This window comes from Diorhabda carinulata, chromosome X (genome assembly GCF_026250575.1).
Source record: "Diorhabda carinulata isolate Delta chromosome X, icDioCari1.1, whole genome shotgun sequence".
Classification (NCBI taxonomy): Eukaryota; Metazoa; Arthropoda; class Insecta; order Coleoptera; family Chrysomelidae; genus Diorhabda; species Diorhabda carinulata.
The window spans coordinates 44,097,135-44,123,077 of record NC_079472.1 but is presented as its reverse complement, the minus strand read 5'-3'; the positions used below and the strand labels follow the sequence as shown (position 1 = coordinate 44,123,077).

Sequence of the window (25,943 nt, the reverse complement as noted above, 5' to 3'; positions counted from 1 at the left end):
AAAATGTATCATTTTTTATTCAAATTGATCAAGTTTAAGCAGCGTTATAGATATAGATAGATAGAAAAAAGGATGAAAAGATACTATAATCAATTAAAAACAAAACAGAAACCAAATATCAGAACATAAAAGATTTCTCGTACAGTCTATGTGAAATTCATGTACAATTTTCTATTGAATAATTTAACCGAATAAGAAAATAAACACCTCCATCGAAATGTTTAGATTTTCAGCTTCAAAATGCGTGGTTTCAATATTCTATTCCATATGTTAAACGTGCGTCACATGTACGTGATAATGCAACTGTACTATGCGGAATTCGTATTTTATGCAGCCAGCGCGTCTCTTTCTAGAATTTTAGCCGAGAAAACTATAGCTGTAAGTGTAAGGGATCTTTTTTATCGAGAAAAACTTACCCTACAACGTAGTATTTTGTATTTTCTTCTAACTCTAACAGACTGAAATAATGGGAAATTTTGAAAATCAAAATGATTCTCGAAATTTTTTTTCTTTGAGAAATCGATAGACCTCTGAATTTTTTCTTATATCAATTAGCCTACTTTAAAGTACTTGAAAAAAAAATTTCAGCCTTTTTGCTTATACTTGTACCTGTGGCCTCGGCAACTGGGCTAAAAAGACAAATTTCAGAAACGATTCTTCACTATCCAAGTGAAAACGAAGTTTGTGTAGCTATCATTGACATTGTTATTTTACATAGATATTTTAATATTAACGAAATTAATTTATTATTGTATTTACACTGTTTAAAAATATTTATATTTTGTTATTGTGTTATTCCATCCCACAGAAATACGTGAGTCCTAATATATATAAACTTACAGCCAAAAATTGTAATCTCTAGCAAACTTCTTTAAACAAATTATTATAATTCCCTAACCTTACTGCCGTATTTTTAATTACCTTAATTGTTTTTTAAATATATTATAATAAATGCTTGTTGAAAATTTTCTTTTGTTTTATTTTTTAGAATACATGATATCAAACAGGAATTGCTATTTTTATGAAAATAGCTTATAAACATGTCTTTAGAGCACATATCGAATTTTGAGCATTTTTGAGGCTTAAAGGTTCACTTCAATAATTTTTTTTAGTCTAACTACATAGTAGGGTTATCTCTGTATGTATAAAATGAAATATTTTTTGGTCCGAGTAAAAAACAAACGTTTTAGTATGTCCGTTTAATTTTCAAACATTAATATTTATTAATATTTTTATCGCATGCAAGCATCTTTAAAATTTGTTACATTTAAAGAAATAAAATAGTCATCATGTAAAAATCTAACAATATCTTCTATTTTACAGAGATTTACTTTTGTGCTAACATTTACAATATTTTTACAAAAACTAACTTGCCTAGTAATATCTTTGCCATTACTCAAAAGCCTAAAATATATACCTTGAGTATTATCGATACCTTCATTTTGTTGATAAACCTCAAATACTATCCTAGCTGCATATCGTAAGAGAAAGGGGTCGTTTTGCAAGCCTAAAGCTGTACTAAGTTGCTCCAATGTGTGATCATGACCAGAATATACAACTAGATAAGGTCCACTATTTGATACCATTTGTAACATTTGTTGAACAATATGTCTAACTAATCCGTAGGATTTTAGTAAGCAATAACGTTTCCAATATACATTCCTCCATTTTTGGTAATTCACCCAATCTGTATAAGCGAAAATTCCCACAACATTCTGACGTCTACAAAAATATAAAAATATTAATAATTCTTCAAATATAAAAGATAGTTTAGAGTGGCACAATCCTCTAAAACTGCTTCAAAAATAACTTGTTTGCTTATTATGAATCCTATCAAAAACATAAATGTGAGCCAAGTTCAATATTTTGATGTATGCCTTGGCTGTTGACAACAATAGAAGTGAGATTTAAATGGGTGCCAAGTTCAATGGTCAGTCCTGAAATTTATTTTTAACAACATATAATTTCTTCTTAAAACTGTATATAATATAGTATATTGTAGCCTAAGGTCTGACTTGGCTAGTTTTCATATACGAATTATTATGTTCGATGGCTAGTTTCTACCAGCAATCCAAATTTTCGAAATAATAAAATAAGAACCGAGAAGTAATAGGTTTAGAACTTGCGAAGGCTATAATATAATTCGTATATGAAAACTAGCTAAGTCAGACCTTAGGCTACAATATATTATCCTAAGTTATAAGAAATGATATTTTATGTTGTATAAATATAAATTTCAGGACTGACCATTGAACTTGGTACCTATTTAGATCTCACTTCTTTTGTCGTTGAAGTCAACAATCAAAGCATATGAGCCGCTCAGTCTACACATCGATTAACTCCATAAAACAAAAAGTTGGAAAACGCGATGAAGTAATGTATATTGTTTTTAAAACTATTCTTATAATATGAATATAAGGCAGAATGAATAAATACAGAATTATCTTTCATCTAAAGGCATATAACATTAATAAAAAAGAAAAGCTAACAAATAATTATCGGTAATGTTACAGTTTTTATGTGACTGGTGGAATTAATCGATTTGGTAACTGAAAAAAGTGATAAGTTAAATTTAACCTTTACATTTTTAAGTATTTTTATTACATAAAAGGTTGATCTATATTCAAACTTTGTATCTACCCACCACAGATTTTTTATATTAATGGCTTTAAATTCTGTGTATTCATTATAATCACATTTGAATTGTATGAGATAGGGTTTGGACCTTTTTAATTTTAACCATCGTATTTTAAGCCAATTTACTGGAAGCTCTATGATGGTAACTTTTCTGTTAATGATTAATTGTTCTAAAGGTTTTGTTGACAAAAAATCTTGGTGAGTCATTTGGATTAGATGAAATGGCGCTTTCGTTTTGCATGTTTTCATTATATTATACCAATTATCTGGTGAAAACATGTTTTGTTTTTTTTTCTTCTCATGTGCCTCAATAATGACAAAAGTCATTAGGCAAATAGCTGATTTCCGTACTTTGAACAAGTATCAACAAACTTAAGAGTTTTAGTATTTCTGTTTTGCCCGGTACACGAATCCGATTATAAGTTTGTAGCATAAGTGTTTATATACTTTACTTTATTAGACAAGATGAAATTTCTTGAGACCCACGAAATCCTTCAGTTTTTGGCCAAATACAGATGTGGTTTATATTTTTACTGAATTCATGACATCCAAAATTATAAACATATAAATTTTGCGTATAATAAGCTACGGATGTAGTAAAATTGTGAAAGGCTAGAGGTTTTTTCAAGTCAAAATAAAATACGAAATTTTTCGATCGGCAACCATTTGTCTACGAGTCCGTTCAGCCTCTTCTAAGTGAGTTTCCTTTTCAATTTTTGTCATCTTAATTCCCTCATCGCCTGAAGATTGAATTTAAGGTATTATGGAATTCAACTCCTTATATATTCTTGTGGAGACATTAAAATCCACATAAAGACCGGCTGTCATAAATTTTGATTGATCTTAAACGATAATCAGTAGGAAAAAAAGGAAATTCAGTTATTTACTTCCAGCTAAAAACTTGTGAAATTGTAACTATCCCAATATATCAAAGAAACGGAACGATCAGTTGACTATGCTCAGTATTCCGATCATGCCTATAACTTGCCCCCTCCAAGTGTTCCTCATTACTCTCTATGCTATGCTAACATGTGTTGCTTGAATTTCCTCCTAGCTGAAAATTGTAAGCTGATTGTTAATATACTGCTGTGTGTGTGGATAAAAAAAATTAGATAGCAGTCGAGGGAAAACTGGTCATCATCATCAAATATATATATATATATATATATATATATATATATATATATATATATATATATATATATATATATATATATATAGAGATGAAGTATAATTTTTTTTTTCATTTTCAAGGTTCCATCTTACGTATAACACACTATAGTATAGTCAGCTAAATACACTGTTTACACCACCACTACACTAACACACTACAAACATTCTCGGGCAGAGTCACCTTCTCTGACGGGGAGCATACCCCAACCGAGCGCCTCCCAGGTGGCGGATAGGGAGAGCCCGCCAGCAATGGAGGGTGCAGAGGAAATAAAATACTCAGGGCGGACCAAAGCCAAGGGAAAGTACCCTTGTTAAACTAAACCTTTTTCCAAGATGAGTGATATTTCAAAACATCAAGTATTACCCCAGGTGAGTCCCAATCTCACCGTTGGTTCCGATCGAGTGAAAGCCTCGGTGGCCAGCGTAAGCTCCCAGGATTCTGGGGGGGAGCAAAATATCACAATTGCGGCAAACAACAAAAGCCAAGCGCCAAAAGCTGGTAGTTTCGCGTTAACACCGTTGAAACTCACAGCGTCTGGTAAGGGCTTGACACCAAGCCTTAACACGCAGAAGAGCTGCAGTGAAGGTGACGTGACCAGCGTAGGTCTTCGTCTCAAACCACCGCAGTACGAGAAGATTGGCCATCTGCTTAAAAAACTGATGGAGTTTATTGGGCCGAAACACAATGTGCACAAGGAGATAAGGATCTTGGTGGCCGGGATACAAACCGCCTACGATAGACTAGGCGCAGATCTGGAGCTGGCTTCCCATGAAACGCAGACCACTCCAAGCTTAGAGAAGTGGTGGCCACGAGAATCGGCGACGAAGATGACACCGGTGCCGATTCAAGCACAGCCCCAGGGGATGCAGAATGGTCCCAAAACGAAGAAGAGGAAAGTCCAGTCACCACCTGGTGTCGAACTATCGCCGAGGCGCCTACACCCCAAAGGAATAATGCCCGTGAAACCGGGCCGTGCGACGGGGAAACCTAGCGATGTAGACACCAGAATGGAGACGGAGGACATAATCCCGTCACCATCTTCGCGAGACACGGAGCGCAACCAGCGCAAACCGCGCGGGAAAGATGGAGACCACGAATGGGTGAAGGTTGACAACAAGAAAAGGACCAATAAGAAGGGCATCAAAAGGCGAAAGAAGGGTCTACCGCCAAACGCATTGGTACTACACAAGTTGGAAGATACGTTGAGTTACGCGGAGACTCAAACCTCAAAAAGTTGAGAAGATTCGGCGCACAACAGCTGGAAACCGGGCGACCATTATGGAAACGCTGAAGGATGATGCGACAGTAGAGATGAGGATTCCAGAGACGGAAATAGAAGTCATGGGCATTGACGAATGGGCAAACAAAGATGAGGTAATCAAACTTCTGAAAGACCACATCCCAGACCTGAAGGATCTCACCACCGACGCAGTGAAATCCCTGAGAAAAAGCTGGTCCTCGTCGCAAATTGCGGTGGTCTGCCTGCCGGCCGTCCAAGCAAAGAAAGCGGCGATGCTTGGTAAGATCAGAGTAGGTTGGGGCACAGTCCGCATCCGTGAGAAAGTGTTACAGAGCAGATGCTTCAAGTGCTGGCATTTCGGCCATAAAGAACTTGACTACAGAAAGAAAGTGAACCGCAGTAAGACCTGCTTTAAGTGCGGGCAAGACCGGGCATAATGCAACAGTGTGCAAAAATCGTGCTAGCTGCATTCTCTGCAGCGAGAAGGATCCACAGAGTGACTGTGGGCATACGGCCGGAGCATGGAGATGTCCCATCTTCCAAAACGCCAGAAGAGCTGAGTTGAGTACGGAAAATGAGAGTGCTTCAACTTAACCTCAACCACTGCAGGGCAGCCCAGGACTTACTCACACAGCGAGTTAGAGAACTGGGCGTTGATGTAGCAATGCTGTGTGAACAACACACTGACCTTGAGACTCAACCTTGGGTCTCAGACACCACCAAAAAGGCAGCAATATGGGCATGTGGTAGACTGCCGTTCTAACAGCTACCTACTAACCCCACCCGATGGTTCGTCAGGGCCAAGATAGGGGGGATTCACCTATATAGCTGCTACGCACCACCGAGTGCATCCGAGGTGAAGCCCTACAAGAAGTTTTCTCGACACTGAACCTCATTTTAATGAATGAGGGGACTACGAGTACCTTTCGTAAGGGCGCCGCGAGCTCCATCGTGAATGGAGGTGGATGAGGAGTTCACAAATAGCGACCATCAGGCTATAATCTGGGAAATCAACATCAACTCCAGAAACAGTGGACTGGAATAGCAAACACTTGGACGTAGAGACCTCGTGATAAGGGGATCTGCAGGCATCAGTCAACAACTGCTAAAGGCATCACGGAGGAGGTAGCAGCGGCCATTGAGGCAGCTAGCGACGCGTCAATGCCAAGGTGTCGCACAAGTAACGGCCGAACACCAGTCAATGGTGGAACTTGACCATTGCCCAACATCGGCGAAAATGCCTCAAGGAAAGAAGGCAACACCAGAGGGCCCGTAAGAGAGACAGGGAAACGACCAAGGAACTGAGACGAAACTATGAAGAGAAGAGGCGTTTCCTTAGAAACGCCATCAACTCGAGTAAACGAGATTACTGGAAGGAACTCTGCGCGGAAGTTGATCGGGACCCTTGGGGCAGACCATACAAAATGGTCATGCATATGATCAAAAGCCTACCCACAACAACACCAACATGTCCCGACATGCTGCTCAGAATAATCGCACACTTATTCCCAGAGAAACCAGAACTCCCCGACCACCTAAAGGATGGAGAAATGGATATCCCAGGAGTGACCATGGAAGAACTCATGAAGGCGTGCAGCAGATTGCAGAACGGCAAGACACCAGGTCCAAGCGGCACGCCCAACATCGCACTTAAGAGTGCAATTGCCGCGAGACCGGACATGTTCATAGACATGTACAACGCCTGCCTCCGACAAGGCGTATTCCCATCCCGATGGAAGCAGCAGAGGTTGGTTCTTCTCCCAAAAGGGAAGAAACCACCGGACGACCCATCATCCTTTCGTCCACTCTGCATGCTGGACTCAGAAGGAAAGAACATAGAGCGGATGGTGGCTGACAGATTGGAGCAGTACATCGACCCTCAACTCTCCGAATTCCAATTCGGATTTAGGAAGGGCAAATCTACCATCGACGCACTGGAACTCGTCACGAACATCGCGAAGGAAGCCATCTCAGGAAAGAGATGGGAAGGCGGCTCCAAAAAGTATTGTCTCATCGTCACCCTCGACATCAAAAACGCGTTCAACTCGGCCCGCTGGGATCGAGTCTTGGAGGCTCTTGATAAAATGGGCGTACCCTACTAGCTACGAAGGATGGTCAGATCGTACTTCAGCGATCGACTACTACACTACGAGACGGAGCAAGGACCAGCGGTGCATCGGGTCACGGGAGGGGTACCTCAGGGTTCTATCCTGGGGCCACTCTTGTGGAACGTGATGTCCGACGATCTTCTCCACCTAGAATTACAAGACTCGTTGCATTCGCCGACGACGTGGCGGTCGTACTCGTGGCGAAACATCTAGAGGAGCTACAAGCAGCATTCTCCACAACCATCAAGAGGATAAGACAGTGGATGCGTTCAGCTGACTTGTCTTTGGCGGAGCACAAGACGGAGGCACTTTTCGTGAGTAGCCGGAAGAAAATGGAGACCATCACCATTAGAGTAGGCGACCCAATATTAGGTACCTTGAAGTAGTCTTGGATGCCCGACTAAAATACAAGAAGCAAATAGCTAGCGTCAGCAGGAAGGCATCAGCAGTCCAGGGCGCGCTTTCACGGATTATGCCCAACATCGGAGGTCCCAGGCAAACCCGGAGACGACTACTGGCAACTGTAGTCAGCTCCGTTCTGCTGTATGGAGCACCAGTGTGGGCAAAATCGCTGGAGATAACATCATACCGCAAGACAATGTCATCAGTCCAGCGGCTCTCAGCGATCAGAGTGGCGTCAGCATACCGAACGCTATCACACGACGCGGTCAATGTCGTTGCATCATGCCCGCCTATTGACATCTTGACAGGAGAACGACAACGGCAACATAGGAGGAAGAAGGAAGAGCAGCGGAAGGTCCTCTGCGACGAGGAAAGGCCTGAGAGTTTTCGTCTCTGGCAAGAGAGATGGGACTGCTCAACGAAAAGTCGGTGGACACATCGACTTATCCCAGATATCATCAAATGAGTCAATCGTCAGCACGGGGAAGTCGGGTACTACATCACCCATCTCTTGACTGGACATGGGTGCTTCCGGGCATACCTGCACAGATTCAAGAGAAGTGACTCCGCAAACTGTCATCATTGCGGCGATGCGACCGAGGATGCGGAGCACGTGTTCTTCCAGTACCCCTCTTATGAAGAGACACGGGAGGAACTAGAGAGGAACCTGGACCACACCATCAGTCCAGAAAATACAGTGGAGCACATGCTGAGGAGCCAAGCAGCATGGAACAATGTAGCGGAGTACGTGGAGACCATCATCAAGGACCTCCGCACCCTACGAAGAGTAGCAGTAACATCATATAAGAACGCCCCGGCGAAGTAATATTTACAAAGAGTGCCGCCGGGAAACCACCGTTCCAGGAGCAGGGTTAGAGGTGTTATGGAAGGTTTAGTGCGGTAAGAATCCCACATAACTCGCCTGGTGGCAGGTAGAAGGTTCATCCAGGCGAGAACCTTTTGAAGGTTCCCCCCTGCACCTCATTAATCTAAAAAAAAACACTACTAACACTACAATGTTTGACTCCAAATTATCGTCTTCAGACTTTAGTTTACTGAAGGTAAACTAAAATCTAATGGCTAGACATACCTTTGCAAATTTAGTATAAAACAGGCAAGTCAAGTCATTAGCTTTTAATTTACCTTTAGTCTTTGAAGATGATAACTTGGTTATCGAAACGCTAGTCAGGCAGTGTAATTATGAGTGTTGGTGTAAACAATCTATTTAGTATGAATATCGCCAATGGTTTTAGAAATTCAATTATTTTTTGAGAGGAAATAATTGATCAAATTTTCACCTGACTCCCGAACTATTACATCTATTACAATTACAGGCACTAAATAAAATGTTCCTAATAGAATAAATTGAGTGAAAAATTATAATAATGTAATAAAAATTTACAAGTTTTTGATTTACTCCTTTGAATTCACCTAAAATTACCTATCTGCATGCTAAATTTGAACTTTCTAGGTCATCTGTAACTGGGTTAGAGTTTTGATCTATAGGTCAGACAGTGATAAAATCTCGATTTTCGGACGTTAACATCAAAATAACCGTATCTCACAAGTCTCCATATACGAGCCAAATTTGACATGTTTATGTGAAATAGTTTTTGAGTTATGAGGAAGTGGCTCCAAATGGTTCGTTTAATATTACACACGGTGCTGCTTGCCAGTTCTGTTACTTGAACTTGGCTTGACTCGTAATTGCGTGTCTAGATTCTCTAGTAATTCAACTTAAAGTTGTACATACAGAATGTCTCTAAATACAGGTAATAGCCTGCCTTTCTTCTTCCCCCCCTCTTCAGGGATATCATTCCTACAAATTGGTGAATAAAATTAAGTTTTTGTAATTTTTTATCACATTTAAGCTCAATATTTGGTTGTAGTGAGCCTACATTCGATAAATGGAACACCCAACGTTAAAATAATTTTTTCATTCAACCCAATTGTTCCTAAGATTAAAGCGTTCAATCAAACAAATTCTTTAGGAGGAGGAGGAGGAGGAGGAGAAGCAGAAGAAGAGGTGGTTTCTTGCTACATCTTAACTACTCACACTTAAAGATATTAATCATAATTATGTTGATCTAAGCAACGTGTAAGCTTAAAAAACGGATTTTTAGATGCAATATTTGAGGGAATCGCAGTTGTTACTTGGGGATAAGTAATGATATTAACAGAAATTTACAAAAGGCTCAAACTATATTAAATATTCAAATTTTCTATCATTTGCAATGCACAAACTCGGTCTTTGTATAATGAAATAAGCACTAGCAAGCATGAAAATATTTTTTTGAAATTATCGATTATACTTTTTAACTATCATAAATTCATTAATGAAGAAAAATTACCTTATGCAGTTAATTGGACCATCACAAGGAAACCCATTTCTGTGGCAAACAAATGTCAATAAAGCATCTCTTACAAAATGTGGATCTGTATTAGCAGTCACTGGTTCACCATTTATTGAAAATAGAGAATTTCCAGTTGATACCGCTAATGCAGCTACAGCGGGATGTGAATGCAGCTGATGAGATATACTTTTTTTGACGTTCCTAAAATTTGAATTCACGTGAATCAAAAACTACTAATATGCATTTATAACTAAAGCTGTATTTGTGTAAATATGACTTTTTGTCAATATTTTGGCATTTTCCTAAATATTAATAGTTGTTTTAACTATTTCAACTGCGTAACCCACTATTCATTCATTATAAAAAAGGATTAAATATAATAACTACCAAAAAATACTTCGGCACCCTAAATTTTTTTGGTAATTTGGTAATGTGCCAAAATTTTTTGGCACATTACCAAATAGTAATGCTACATTGATATAAATATGGCATATATAAAAAGTAACGATCCATCATGAAACTAACGACAATGGGCATAGGCTAGCCTAAGTGGTAGAAATAATAGATATGACGTATTTATCAACAAAGTTTAAGCACCCAGGAGCAAATACCGAAGCCAAATAGATAACAGCTACAAAGGGAATTGGCAAACAACGGAAAAAAGAACATACAGAGAAGCACAAGCCAAAATAGACCACTAGCTAGTAATGGCCAAAATAAAAAGCTTAGATCTAAGCAGATATTATAGAACAAAGAAGAGTACAAAAAAGTGGGACGCAGGAAAACTAAAAGAAAAGAGACTAGGATAAAATATCAAGAAGAATAAACGAAGTTCACGGAAAGTCACTCAATAGACAAAAAAGAGGTTAACAAAACGTGGAGAGTGGAGACAAGAGGATAAAAACCAGAGCGACAACAAAATGGCTGGAGAACAAAGTAGAGACGAATATGAAAGGAAAATGAATAGAGCAAATGCAATTTATAAAAGATAAAAGAACGAGTGGATTAATAGGATGATAGGAAAAATAAATAATAATGAAAATACAAATAATTTAAGACAATTCTACAAAAAGATAAAATATCAAAACTATAAACCAGATATAAAAAAGAGGGATAAAAGCTAAAGACGGCAAAATAGAACATCACCCAGAAGAGATATATGAAAAGAATACTATAGAGTAAGAGTTAACGAGAAAGAAAAAATCAAATCAAAGAAATAAATAATGTTAACAGAAGAAGTAGAGGACGAGGTAAAATGCCCCACAGAAAATGAGGTCCAAGACAAAATAAGAAAAAACTATAAAATATTCTATAAAAAATAAATGCCAAATAAAGATTGAAGCATTTCAACAGATATTCTTGAGTTTTTATAACAAAATTAAAATAAAATATATATGCACAATAATTATACTTACTTGTATAATTTTTCGGTTACTGGGCAACCACAATCTTTAAAACAAAAACTCATACTCTGACTTTCGTGCATGACCAATTTCTCTAAAGTTTCTACTGGTATAAGTCCAAATAAAAATGCCAAGACTGATTGAAATGTGCGACGATATTTAGTACTATATATCACAACTTCTCTAGATTTTAATGATTTTACTTTAGACCATACCTCTTGGTATTTCTGTTTAAGCAAATTGCCTAAATTAAGTAGCTGGGAAACACCTGAAAATGTGAATGTTGCAGTCATAACGATATCTTGATATATTTAAAAATATAGTGTTTCTTGAGGTACAGCCATTTTTCGTACTTTTAATATCTAAAGTAATTAATTTTTTAAATTCTTTGTTATATCCACATTTCAAATGTTTTTATTCCATACAACAGTGTATACCAGATATTATCCTTTACATTATTGAAGGCAGTCTTAATTGTACTTTTGTGTATTTGTTTAATTTCAAGTAATAAAATTATTCCTGTTGAAGATTATTCTTTCCACTCTCATTGCTTCTCTATGGATGAAAACTATGTACATTATTTCGAAATTCTCTTCAAGCAGAGATTTGTGGAACTATCCTCTTTTGTCACTATTCTAGAGGAATTCTGTATGCATAGTTTTGCATTAAAACATTTTCGACATTGCACACTATTCATTTGAAGAGGCAATTCTATGTGTTTGTTCAATTTCAAGTAATAAAATTATTCCTGTTGAAGACCATTCCTTCCACTTTCATTTCGTCTCTTCAAATGAAATCTATATAATCTCTAAATTTACAAATTATACAACAGAACTTTTTTAAAGTTCCATAATAGATATAAATATATTGAATGAAGTTTCGTAGATGATTTTATTCAAAAAGACATTTGTGGAACTGTTTTCTTTTTTCACTATTCTAGAGAAAATGATTCGAAACAATTCTGTATGTTTATGGTCTTATCAATTTACTCATTAGAGTAATAACTTACCTTGCATAGTTAATTGACCCAAATGACACTGCGAAGGATGGATTGGTAAATAAGGGAAACCGTGAAATGGACCCTGACCTACCCATGATATTTTCCCAGATAAAGATTGATTTTGTAAATAAGCCTATAATATAGAAAATGTAAATTCAATTTTAATAGTAACATAACCAGTTAAACTACAAAATATTTTTTTTTTCTAAATTAGATAATATGTTCCCACAATCCTACAGAACTTACAAACAATATAGAATAATAGATATTAAAATATCCCAATATTAGCCTTGGTCCTGCAGATCGCACCATTACAGGCACATTTGAAGATGATACAATCATACAAGCTAACTACCAGGATTCCATAATAATCACAAATTCTGTATTGAAGTATGGCGCACAAAAAATGAAAATAAATGAAATAAAAGCCAAAAATTTAACCTTCACTTCAAACAAGAGCCATTTTCTTCAAATTTTAGATAAGAAGTAATTAATTATTATCAGATTATAATTGATTATATAACGGAATCAATTAAAAAAATATATAAGGAGTTTGTCATAAGACAGTAGCCAATACTACTACTTTCCTATTTTAAATGCAGCCCCCTGTATATTATTTATTTTCTGGTTCTTCTGAAAAATCTAGACATAATTCATGTGCAATTTTCTAAACTTTCCATTACTAAGAGTTTTTAGATTTATTACAAAACTTAACATTAAAAAAAAAGAAAATTGTTTTGTTTTTATAAATTTGCTACATTACATTCAATACTTGATATTGAGAAAACAAATAAAAACTATTCCAACGTTCCTTTTTACTTATGTGATTTGAAAGAAAAACAAAAAAAGTTTAATTTATTTTTGTTTAAAACTCACAACATTAGCAACTTGTTGTCTGCCTGCATGACAGTATTGATCAGTGCCAGTGCTATTGTTGTATGAGTTTAGTTAATTGATTAACTGATTTAACTGATTTGCACAAAATAACTATTCTAGAAATGATTGGTTATGGGGATAACACACAGACACAAAATTGGAAAGTTGCTCGCTTATTTAAAGAAAAATGTCCAAATTTGCCGCCTATATCCCGGAGAACAATTAGAAAAATAGAAAACCAGTTTCTCGAACTTGGTCAAATAAAACAGATAAAAAAGTGGCTACTAAGCCAGTAAGTAATATTTGAATATTTTGCTTGATTTTAAAGTGACCCCGTTCAACAACAAAATATTAAAACAAAATAAAATGCATCCCTATAAAATTATACCAGCTCAGGAGTTTATGGAAGACAATTTTTATAGGAGAACATATTTTTCTAACAAAAGATGGCAATGTTAGATAACAATATGATCCAATTAGAAGATGTTTTGTTTTCTGATGAGAGCATATACTGAGTTCCTCATTGGATAAGAGAATATAGTCAATATCATGAATTAATTGGGCAAGAATTGTTTGGAATCAGATCTTAGGCCCCTTTTCCATTAATGGTAACTTAAATGGAGATAAATATTAAGAACTGTTCTAAAATAATTTCGTACCAACTTTGACACAAGTTCCTGCGAATATAATAGCAAGATGGAGCGCTGTCTGACAGTACCTGAATCAAATTTTCCCAAATCGATGACTAGGGAGGTTTGGATCGATAGGATGGCCTACACGTTCTCCTAATCTTTTTTTGGGAATATGCCAAAAGTATTGTTCACAAATCTAAACCCCTCAACTTCGATGACTTAAAAGGACGAATCCCACTTGCGATTAGATTAGTCATGCTTGAGATGTTCAATAACATTAGAAGACATTTCTATGGTAGATTAGCATGTTGCCAAGACGTTCGTGGCGAGCATTCTGAACACCTATCACATTGACATTAATGTTTTTTGTTTTTTTACATTATTAAAAAAATATTTTTGGAATGTTAATTTCTTGTAATAAATTTGAAAACACTTAATATTTCTGAAACAATTAAATATAGCTATAGGACATTGTACATCAATTATGTTTAGAATTTCCTGAAGAATCCAAAAAATAAATAATATACAGGGGGTTGTATTTAAAATAAAAAGTTGATGTTGACCACGTTACATGACACACCCTGTATAATTTTTTTAAACAATAATACTGATTAGAAAATAACAATCGATGTCCAAGTGTTTATCATAAAATACCTCATTTATTTATTAACGACTTTATTCCATTTGGTTATTTCACACAGTATAATATAAACCATTATTCAACAAGTTCAAAAGAATAATCTTTGCTTACATGTAGATATTCCTGGGAACATTGAAAAATATTTAGTACTAAAAACTGAATCAGCCACACCAACAACTTCTACTATCATATCTAAATCATATTAATGAAAAATTGAAAGATATATAAATTTGTTATATACTTTAAACTGGTTCTAGCTGGAGCTGAGTGAATTGTTCCTCTTTTTTATGTTAATTTGATAAATGATGATAAAATATAATATACCGGTACACCATAAAAGCTTTGGAGGAATTGAAAATAGATTCCATCAACAATTGCAGCAAATATCAAAAAAATTCATCCAATATGTAAATTTACAAGATTTATTTTGGAGTATTAAGTATCATTTTGACTGTTATTTCAATAATTTATCAATCATACAAATTTTACTTGTATTTATTGGTCACAATAAGTTTTTCTTCTTACATTTTATTGAATTATATATGATTGGGAAATACATATTTTATATCAACTTACTTTATAAGAACTTAATAGTTGACTATTTTCAGTGCCACAATTTATTGAGGATATTTTCTTTATATGTTGGAGTGGCCCCCTATCTCCATGTCTAATAAGAATCAGCAATCCCTTAAGAATCCACTTACTTTCACGAATTGCACCTAGAAAAGAAAAATGAATCTATAATGACAATACCTGTGATCATAAATACTGTTTCATATTTACCCCAGTTTCAGTTAAGTAAGCTATATCTGAACCAAAATTACACAGAGAAATAATATTGATTAATGTTTAAAATTGGGAATGATTACAATTTCGAAACATTGCATGAATCTAAATTACTTTTTAAAAAACTAATATCGATAATACATCTCTGCTATTATACATATTTTTTTGGAAATTACCTTCATCTCCTGTTACAATCTCCTCGGGAAAGTTGCATATTTTAAATATTCTTTTTGTTTTAGCATCAATTGCTAGATTTGTATAAGATGTAGATAAAATGTTTTCAGGTTCTTGTGGACTTTTTTTTGTTTCCAAAAATTTGTAAATACCAACTATAATCAATAATATCCACAAACTCATCAACATGTAGCAATGAATTGCCTTACTTTGAGGCATTCGAAATGAGCTGAGTATCATTCTCCTAAAAAATATGCACTTCTCAAATTACGAATTTTCCATATTCAATTATTCTCCTACTTCTTGGAGAAGTGGTAATATCTACGTTGAATGCCATTTTCAGGTAAATATTAACTACCAAAATTATTGTTATTTTATCAAAAGATACTTCTTACATGGTTATAAAAACATGAAATTATTTTGGATGTCAATACAGATATTCCAGTTTTCAATAAAACAAGGTTATCGGCTTCTTCTGTTTTCAGATTTAGTATTAGGCTATATTATTTAATATGTTGACATAGAATATTTATAACAATAATATTGGATGATAAAAATAAAGATTTAAATAATAACATTGCAGGAAAACATTTGACACAACAATAAACAAGCGGCGAACCATCGTTTATCTTATAAACTCAGTATCGTCATGAGCTAGTGAAGCTATAAAGACTATAATAATCAGTCCTAGCTTGATAGTGGAAATCATTTCTATTCTATGGTTATCACTAGCTTAAGGTATCTACTAGCTATCACATGAGCATATCAGAAAACAATTGAAAGAATCGAGTTGTTTTTAAATGTAAGGTTAAAAATATATTTTACAGTTGTCATATTCCAAATCATTAGTGAAATAAATGTTGATTCAAAAGTGGAAACAAGCCAAATTAAACAGCATTGAAAAATTTAAATACTTTAGGAATTGGAAATTAAATCTTAAAATTTGAATACACGTTTAGGACTAGCTACGGTACTGTCTAATTTTTTTGTACGCAGACTCCGATTGATAATCAAAATTTACAAGAATCCAAATCAAATATAACTACTTAACCCAAGCAGATCAGTAGATAAATCGAGTTTTTACATATTTTGGTGGCGAAGTTGTAAACCTCAGAGTGTACAGTATAAAAAATAGTTTATGCTAGTGAAGGTTATTGGTATATTTTTAAATCGGCATTAAAGCATTCGTTAGTAATCGGAAATAAATTTCATTGCATGAATGTTGATACATTGCGCTTAATATAAAAACAGTAAACACTTTAAAAGTGTTTTCTACACGAAAGAAAGTGCGCAATTTATTAATCGGGTTATTTAACTTACATAAATGTAAGTTAAGAGTAAATTTTCTTGTCAATAGGATATAGTATTTTAAAAAGATTCATAGCTATTAGTTGAATTAGGACACATAAACCGGGTAAACAATTCCACGTGATCGAAGCATGGTATTAACCGAAAGAGGGGTCTTGTCAAATTGTGGTTTATAGTATATTCGCCTTTATTTCGACGAAGTACAAGAATGAAGATTTGCATTGGTTACGAGGAATTTGTCACGTAGTAGTTGTTATCCTACATTTTGAGAAATCTGAACCACAACCCCGTGCATTGAATACAATTTATTCGTGTGAAATTTTTGTATCGTGATCTAATTAATTTGTAAACCTTTAAGGAATGTGTGGTGTTTACCTGCTACTGTGAGAAAATGAACCCTAATGTTTATGTTCCAAAATTATTGTGATTTTGTGAAATGACTCAAATTCAGAGAGATACTGTTATCCATTTAGTCGCAGGAGGGTATGTATTTTTCTTTTTTATTCAGTAACATAACCTAATCATTTGTTAAAAAGATATTACATAACACATTAAGTACCAAAACCACTTGCATTCTTGAATGCAAATAAACATTTAAACGTTTTAGTTGGCATAGTCGGAGAATGTATCTAAAAATAGATTTCAATTTTCATGTTAGGACATATTAGTAATCAGCTGATTGTTTTATCTATCATTATTGGGCTTCACTTATTTATCTCAATTATTTAGGTTCTATTTTTTTTCTGATTAAATAAATTGTTCTAAGGTTTGTTGCTGTTTTCAAACTTAATTAAACATGTATATTTGCAGAACAACTATTTTTATAGTTTATTATAGAATGCATAAGTCCTAAAATGGTGATATGAAATGAAATAAACTGTTGAAAACATTACAATTGGTTAAATATCGTATATCAAATGAGAATTACGAAAATTAACCTAACTTTTACGAGAAATTTTACAAATATAAAAAAAGAATATTATGAGCATCAATAAAAATCTTGAGCACGAAATTGGTCACTCTCTTCATGTTCATTTATAATTACCTACCATTATTTTCTTCCAAAACCATTTACAACAAGCAACTAAACTGAAAATTTTGCGTGTTTATTAGACAATTTTTAATAATATAAATGTATAATCGCCTTTAATGGTATTTTAGTTTGACCGCCATCTTATCTTCATAAATCCATCCAAAGTTATTTGTACATCAACAGTATTATATTATAAATCAATCAAATAACAGATATGTATAACTAGTTCGCGAGAGCATTTTCACTTTATTCATCATCAGTTTAAAAAGATATAATATAATATATAAAGATATATAAAAAAATCTATGTTTCTCTTACCATATTTTAATTACATTTTTTGCTCATTTCAATTCTCCCAAACTAAATTTAAATCACATTAATTTTTACAGATTTTGTTCTTTTTACTTTTTAGTATTGGCAAAGTTGCATCATTATTAATTATTACTAAAAATTTGCTAGAAGTAGGTATTATTATATAATAATAATAATAACTCTCTTCCATAATATTAAGAGTTGGAAATGATATAAATGAATATACTACATATGCTTCTAAATTTATCGGGAATTAAATGATCAATATTGTACACTCATTCAAGTAACTAACATTTTTTCAGATCTCAACCCATTAGTAGTACTGCTAAAGAAAATATAAAACGAATCAATTTACCAGCTACAACATTGGTGTCTTTAACAGTATCATGCTAGAACATTATTTCATTGTAAATAGTTTTAACCTTCTATTCCAAGTCATTCAAATCTGACATAATCTTAGTTGTTTATGAGTCACAATTTACATTTTCTTAAAGTATTGGTAGCAGTGCTTTTATATCTTATATTCATCTGTAATTACCTCTTTTGTTTCATAAGCTTTCCACTGGTTTTTAATATTTTCCACTTTTCTTCACAGGACATAAGACAACAGCTTCGCACCTGCCTTTTAAAATAATTCAACTATTTTCTTTCAATACTTAGTTTAATAAGTTTTGAATTATTTTCATACTTAAATGTGAATTGGAGATTAATTAAAAGGTCCAAATTCTTTCTTTTATTCACACTATATCCCCGTTATGAGCAGACTCAAGTCTTCTATAACCTCTAACCCATTGGTCTTTTCATTATTGAGACACTAAATAAGTCATCACAAACAGGTATTCACTATATCTATATAATAAAATTAAGTTCCATTGTGATAATTTTTTATAAAAACACAATCATATCCTTATTTTTTTATGATATTCAATATGTGTAACTAGGTCACAATTCAGAAAGTGCAAATAAAAGTGTTTTCTGGGTGAGAGTGTAAATTGACTTGTTTTTGTGGAACATAAGTTTCAAAGCACTACCATAGAATACCATAATTTGTTTTGAGGCCATAAATACAAAATACAGGATACAAAAAAAGAAATATAATAAATTGGCTTTAAAATAATTATTTCTGGAAACTTAAAAAAAATTCGCATTTTATTTCTACTGATTTTTTAGGTATATACTGTTTAAGTTTCGAAAAGTGAATCCTATTTCAACTCTAAACTTGTTGAATATAAGATATTTCATATTTAGTCTTGGTAAAACTTAATTTGTGCGCAGAAATGATTTAAACAGGTTTTAAGATAGTTGATACAGGATATTTTATATGGCTGAAGTACTTTGATTTAATATATATTACTATATTTATATCGTGTTATTTTAATAGAAGCTGGATGATATTCTTTACATTGATTATTTTAATTATAATTAATGAGACGGAATTTTGCTATGGTATAATGTTCAAATCGTTTCACAAAATTTAGAATAATTTATCGGGAAAATACTCTTAAGATGTAAGGAAATTTAACTCTCAGTTCAATAATTTATAATGTGTTTCAATTACACAGTTGAATTATATTTTCCAAATCTGTTACATGATGTCTCTCTTTTTAAATACAATGTGGTCCATATGTATGGAATAAATTGAATTATACCATTATGTACTATGTGAAAAAAACCCGAAACTAGTTTATTTTTATTGTTGAATTGATAATTTACGGTATGAAAATATTATACCCCTCCACCACCCCCTCTGAATTATAAACATACCCTCGAAAATTTTAAATAAGAAATGGGTTCGTATAGAACCTTGTTGGAAAGAAATTTTAGTCCTCCATTCAGCAATATAAAATTTGGTGCAATCATAACAGAAAATTAATTTTTGTAAAATTTTTATACATACAATTGAATTAAATGTTCGAAATGATCACCATTCACTTCTTGACAATAACCGTGGCAATTTTGGAATTCTCATACATTTTGTTTGACCTCAGGGATTATATTTTTAATTTCTTCCGTTATCCTAACTTTTAAATCAACAATATTGTCTGGTTTATTAAAATATACCTTATTATTATATTATACACATAATAAGTAATCGAGAGTAGTCAAATCGGGGGATCTAGCCGGCCATTAGATCGTTCCATGTCTTCCAATCCACTATTGTAAAAAACCTCATTTAAATAATTTCTAACTGTCCGTACAAAATTCGATGGAGCTCCATCTTGTTGGTAGTAAATAGATCGTAATATAGGCACTAAGAAGTTAATAAAAAAATCTAGATGAACCTCACCATTAACTGTGCCCTCAAAAAAGTAATGGCCAATAATTTAATTGCTACTGAGCCCAAACGTTCACTTTTTTAGGGTATTGAGTGTGTGCCTCACTCATCCAGTGAGGATTTTCTCTGTTTCAATATCTACAGTTCTGTTTGTTGATCGTTCCGTTTAAATGGAACGTCGCTTCATCAGAAAAAACTATTTTGTTCATGAACTGCAAATCTTCATTCATTCTGTCCATCATCAATTCACAGAATTCTTGCCTTCTATCAGGATTATCTTCATTCAATTCCTGAACCAAATGAAGTTTGTAAGGGTGGTTTTTTTCTTTATGAAAAAAATAGATGATTTACTTAACTTTATAGGCGGCAAGTTGTCTTATGCAGATTGCCTTTAATCTCTAGAAATACGCCTAACTTTTTTTCATCAGTAAATTGAACATTTATACCTGGTTTTTCAATATTTTTTACATGTCCTGTTTCACGATTCTTTTTTTAAATTTTGCTAACTGTACACTGCGAAACGTGACCAGGGTATTTATTATTAAAAATTTCATAAACCTCCTTTTGAGTTTTTGTTTTATTACCACAACTAATCATAATTAAAATGTCTAGTCTTTGAGTCTCGGACAAATGAGCCATAATTAAGTTTAATACGCGCAAAAATATTATAATGACGTCTTTTAGTAACTTCAAATCTTAAATATCAGTAGCCTACTAGATTCATATCAATTGTTAATTTGGCTTTTTGACTAATACTTTAGTATCTTAAAAGATTGTTTCCTGATGTTTAGCAGAACAGAGAAAAAATACCTGATTAATTCTAACATATATTTTAATAGACCAGACAATATTGCTGATTGTGATAGAAACATTATCAAAATTTTATATCCTAAAAATAATTTTTTGTTATGAATGCACCAAATTAAAAAAAACTTTATATTGATGAACAGAGGATTATATTCCCTTTCCAACAAGGTGCCACAGACCCCTTTCTTATTTAAAATTTTCGACGGGGTGCTTTTAATTCAGAGGGGTGCTTGAGGGAGATACTATTGTAAATTTGAGAATAAAAATCGATCTATTTCAGGTTTTATTCACATAGTACATAAAAACGCTAAAATTGAATTTATTCCATACATATGGTCCCCATTTTATATCTAATATATTGTACTGTGACCCAAATTTAGCTAAATAGGTTTGATTGTATCGTATATATAATTTTTTTTCGATTACCACTTGATTTCATGGAAGCATCATGAATAGTTGATATCATCCGTACTATTCTTTTATCCTTCCAAGCAATAAGGATAACAGATCCCTTCCGTAAAAAAGTCATTTCTCCTCTGTACAGACTTTTGGATCACGAGTTTACTCATGGCCGGTCAGCAACGTTCGGCCATAAAAACACGAGTTAACTCGTGACCGGTCAACAATGTGTTAATATTGCTAATAGAGAGCGCTAGTTACACTTGTTTATGTTAATTAAATCAATGTAAACTTTTTTGGGGCTAAACTTACAACTAAAATAATAAAAAAATATTAAAAAGCGTTAAATTCTACAAAAAAAGTTACTCTTCTTTGATTCGTGGTTATCGAGTTATTTGCTTTTAAAAAAATCAATAAATTTTAATTTTTTCATAAAAAATTTTATTATTCCTTAAATATGTAACAATAACAAATTTGTAAACAAAAATAAAAAACTTCAAAGCAAATGCTCAAAATGCCCACCATTTACTTCAATACACTTTATGTTCCGCTTTCGTAAGGATCTCTTAATATCAAATAATCCTTGACTATTATTTTTAATTACATCCGCGGCTTCTTCTATGTATTTTCCGTCGCAGTTGTGGAAGAGAAGTAATTTTTTCTTTGTAAACTAATACCTTAATTTGCGACCAATCTAAAGGATTTAAATCAGGGCCCCTTGGCCGAATCAAAGAAGAATAACTTTTTTTTGTAGAATTTAACGCTTTTTAATATTTTTTTATTATTTTAGTTGTAAGTTTAGCCCAAAAAAATTTACTTTGATTTAATTAACACAAACAAGTGTAACTAGCGCCCTCTGTTAGCAATGTTAAATTAGAGTGCAAATTATGATTCCTCATGCCAAAAAACGTAAAATTGCCAATTTTCAAAGAGAAATTGTGAAAACATAAAAAATTATTGCGGAAATCAAAATTTAAACTTTGAACCCCGTATCTCGGAAACTAGCAATATTTGCATAAGGTATGTTGAGCAGAATCATCATATTTTGAGGTCTAGAATCTACAGCTCAGAGATTGAAAATTCTTAATGAATCACCCCGTATATAATTCTGTAGGCTTTCGAAGATTTGTAATATCAGCACAATTTGTACCACCATATATTTTTAACAGAGTAAATAATATGAGTATATAATAATATGAAGTAATTTTATCGAAACTATTCACTATTTATTATATTGGTCTATAAATTAAGCAGTATATCATATACACTCTCTTTTAAGTTGCTTTATATTCTTCTTATGTTAACTTTTGTGTTTTGAGTTGGATAATTTTATGTTTCCAAATATCTTAACTAAGCCATATAAACTCAGTTAACTAACAATTTCGTTCCGATATTTGTTGTTGAGTGGTGTATTTTTTTAATTCTTGATAGCAATATACAAGGATGTATTGATATCTAGTTAGCCTAGACCAGTTCCATGCATAAACAAAATATTGCGTTAAAAGTAAACCAGAGTTACGCAATAAATTAAAAGAAAAAAGATGTCCACCGATATTGTGAAAATCGAAAAATTGTACCTGTATTCAAAAGGGTTAAGAGGTAAGCAGATTTACGAAGATATGCTTAATACCCTTGCTGATCAATGACATTCGTATGCGACCGTGAAAAATTGGACTGCAAGCTTCTAGAGAGGTAAATTTTCCATTGAAGATGATGACCGATCTAGAAGACCAGTTTCTGTGTCAATCCCCGAAAATATCGATGCAGTTCATGACATGATTTTATCAGACCGTCGAATTGGGCTAAAACGGATATTTGAAGCACTGAATATTTCATATGGACTCGTTCATCATGTAGTTCACGTCAATTTGGACATGAGAAAAATTGCTGCAAAATGGATCCCCAAATGTTTGAATGTTGATCAAAAGCGTGCAAGGGTAGAAGCATCGTGTGCGATCTGTGCTCGATTTGAAAACGATGTAGACTTCTCAAACCGAATTGTTACTATGGATGAGACTTGGGTACATTTCTACGATCCAGAAACAAAGCAACAATCAATAGAATGGCGACACTCTGGTTCTCCAAGACATAAGAAGTTTAAAAATCTGCTGGAAAAGTTCTTGCTTCAGTTTTTTGGTATTGCCATGGAGTAATCATGATTGATTTTTTGGATAAGTGTAGAACAATAACTGGGGATTAAAAATTAGAGAGAAAAGACGCGGAAAGTTATCCAAATGTGGTTTGTTTTTTGCAAGACAACGCCCTTGCACACAAATCTCATGTTGCCATGCAAAAAATTCGTGATTTTGGGTTTGATACTAGAACACCCCCCTTATTCACCAGATTTGGCTCCGTCCGACTATCATCTCTTCCTTCAACTGAAAAAAGTTTACAAGGTTAGTTAGTATGGTAGTTAGTAAGGTTAGTAAATTTTCTTCTAACGAGAAGGTAATAAAAGCTGTGGAGGTCTGGTTTGCAAAGCAAAAAGAATAATTTTTTTTGAAAGGTCTAGAGATGTTGCAGGTTCGCTGTAATAAAAGTGGAGAATATGTTGAGTAATAAAATATTTTGACAATTTTGTTTGGTTCTATATTAGGCTAAGAATTTTTTTTTATATCCTCGTATTCTTTTTTAACGAAAATAAATAAAATTTAATTTCACAAAAATAACAGTGTTTATTTCAAGTTCAGGAGTCTGGATATATTTTATACCGCCGCCCCAGATACGTTCCAAATAGGTACTAAATCATCAGCGTCGATTGTGAAGGAAAGCGGCCAGCCTATCTGACAAAATCCTATTAGCTTAAGTGACTTGTCGCTATTTTGATGACAAAGAGTTGATTTGTTGATAAAAATGGAGCAGGGGTTTTATCGTGGTTCCTCAGACAACTTGCCCAAAATAGATTTCCTTGCAATGGCTTGCCTTGCACCAAATAACGATTTTATGATTGTTAAAATCCGCGGCATGAACCAGATGAACAAACAGATCGACAGAATGACATATTCATCATATTCATAAAAGAAGGTTTCATGTGCAAGGAACCTTTTAGTTTTGAGATATCAAGTATTAAAATTTAAACAAATATATCACAATTTGGAGCAAATTAACTTTTTTTGGACTTATGGTGGACGAGTAGAAAAATGTCTGATTTTCATCACAAAATCATTGAAAAGCTTTAGGAAAAACTGCTGTTTTCTACATGGTATAGTTATTTTATTAATTTAATTTCGTTAATGCCTGATAACTAGCAAAATGTGTCAATGAACTTACATAAAAAATGTAGTTTTATAAAAGTTTTTATAAAAAAGAAAATGTCCGTTGCACATTTTGACGATTTTGTCATGAAAATCAAACCGATTTAATTTTTTACTAAAAAATACTCTAGAGGTCAAATTTGCTCCATGTTAAGCCTGAATTATTAGTTCTGAACAACCAGTAGTGCCCCTTTAACAACATTCAGGTTAAATCCCGTACGGACGCCAAGCCAATGCAAAAAAAAAGTAAGCACGGGTAACATCTTAAACTACTATATTATTATTACAATATTTCGTCAAACTACCCTGTATCGTAAATTTTGAGTTTTGAATATACTATTTCAAGTTACTTCGAAATGATCTTCACAACAAAACCGATTACTTGTATTTAACAAAACATTATTACTTTTACTGTCCCTTTTCATTGCATCACGTCATTTTTTCCGTATTTCTCTCCCTTAGGGATACTTAAAATACTTTATTTGGTACAGTAATAGTGGTGTTGGTACATTTTGGTACATACAGTATTTATAACGAACCTTCGACATCCTAAGAAAAAATGCAACTAATATGACGCGATTGGATGACCAAACAAAACAACGGCTGTGGTTGCTGCTGTAACTTGCCGGCAAAACTCGATCGGCGCTGAAGCAATTGGTGCGTTGCAAGAAGATATATTTTTTTATTTTCTCGCTTTATTTGCAACCTCTAACAATTAATACAATAAGCAAATTATGTGACAATACTATACAAATTGACATGCTCGAAAGAAATCCACTTACTTTCTCTTACATCTATAATCAACTAGATCAATTAGATTTGGCTATTGGGAACACACTAACACTCGTTAAAACCTACTAACTAGGTCGTAAGGAATATGCTTTGTGGGTCTTCGCTGAATTGTTGGTTGCACCATTAGGTTAGATACCAGTCATAACACGAACTATGACAAAGTTTGGTACAAACCATGCAGCATCTACTATAATTCGTAGGACCTTCGATTGGAACCGCTCCAGAATTTCAATATTGGATCCCTTACTTTCAAACCCAATTGTTTGCGTTTGGTGATATGTGTTTCCTCCATGTTAATCGCTTGTCCAGTTGCATCCCAAGATATTTGACATCATCA

General features: G+C 33.6%; 2 protein-coding genes across 6 annotated transcripts in view; one reads left to right on the top strand and one right to left on the bottom strand.

The window, feature by feature from the left end:
- Positions 1-1,184: 1,184 nt before the first annotated feature.
- LOC130901653 (2-phosphoxylose phosphatase 1) lies at positions 1,185-16,021 on the bottom strand. 4 transcript variants are annotated; one of them, XM_057813173.1, is made up of 7 exons: positions 16,003-16,021; positions 15,429-15,670; positions 15,043-15,185; positions 12,328-12,451; positions 11,331-11,586; positions 9,913-10,116; positions 1,185-1,722 (listed from the first exon to the last, which is right to left on the bottom strand). In XM_057813173.1, coding segments are annotated over exons 1-7 (1,461 nt in total). In that variant the 5' UTR covers positions 16,005-16,021; the 3' UTR covers positions 1,185-1,232. The 4 variants fall into 4 exon arrangements, with proteins under 4 accessions (XP_057669156.1, XP_057669158.1, XP_057669157.1 ...); XM_057813175.1 differs by lacking the exon at positions 16,003-16,021 and adding an exon at positions 15,727-15,931 and having other exon boundaries at positions 15,429-15,684; XM_057813174.1 differs by lacking the exon at positions 16,003-16,021 and adding an exon at positions 15,727-15,924.
- A 179-nt stretch (positions 16,022-16,200) lies between these two features.
- Positions 16,201-25,943, top strand: part of LOC130901656 (mitochondrial carrier protein Rim2) — a 39,424-nt gene continuing 29,681 nt past the window's right edge. The window contains exon 1 of one of the 2 annotated variants that reach the window (XM_057813178.1): positions 16,201-17,217. In XM_057813178.1, coding sequence (XP_057669161.1) covers positions 17,171-17,217 — 47 coding nt within the window. In that variant the 5' untranslated portion in view covers positions 16,201-17,170. The remainder of the gene's footprint in view (positions 17,218-25,943) is intronic. The other variant, XM_057813179.1, reaches the window with a different exon arrangement.

What these genes read in the sequence shown, in the direction of transcription:
- LOC130901653 (XM_057813173.1), bottom strand. An exon ending in GATTGTAACAGGAGATGAAG is followed by an intron (nt 15,186 to 15,428) that starts GTAATTTCCAAA and finishes TTTCTTTTCTAG; the next exon opens with GTGCAATTCGTGAAAGTAAG. An exon ending in GGTCCAATTAACTGCATAAG is followed by an intron (nt 1,723 to 9,912) that starts GTAATTTTTCTT and finishes ATATTTTTGTAG; the next exon opens with ACGTCAGAATGTTGTGGGAA.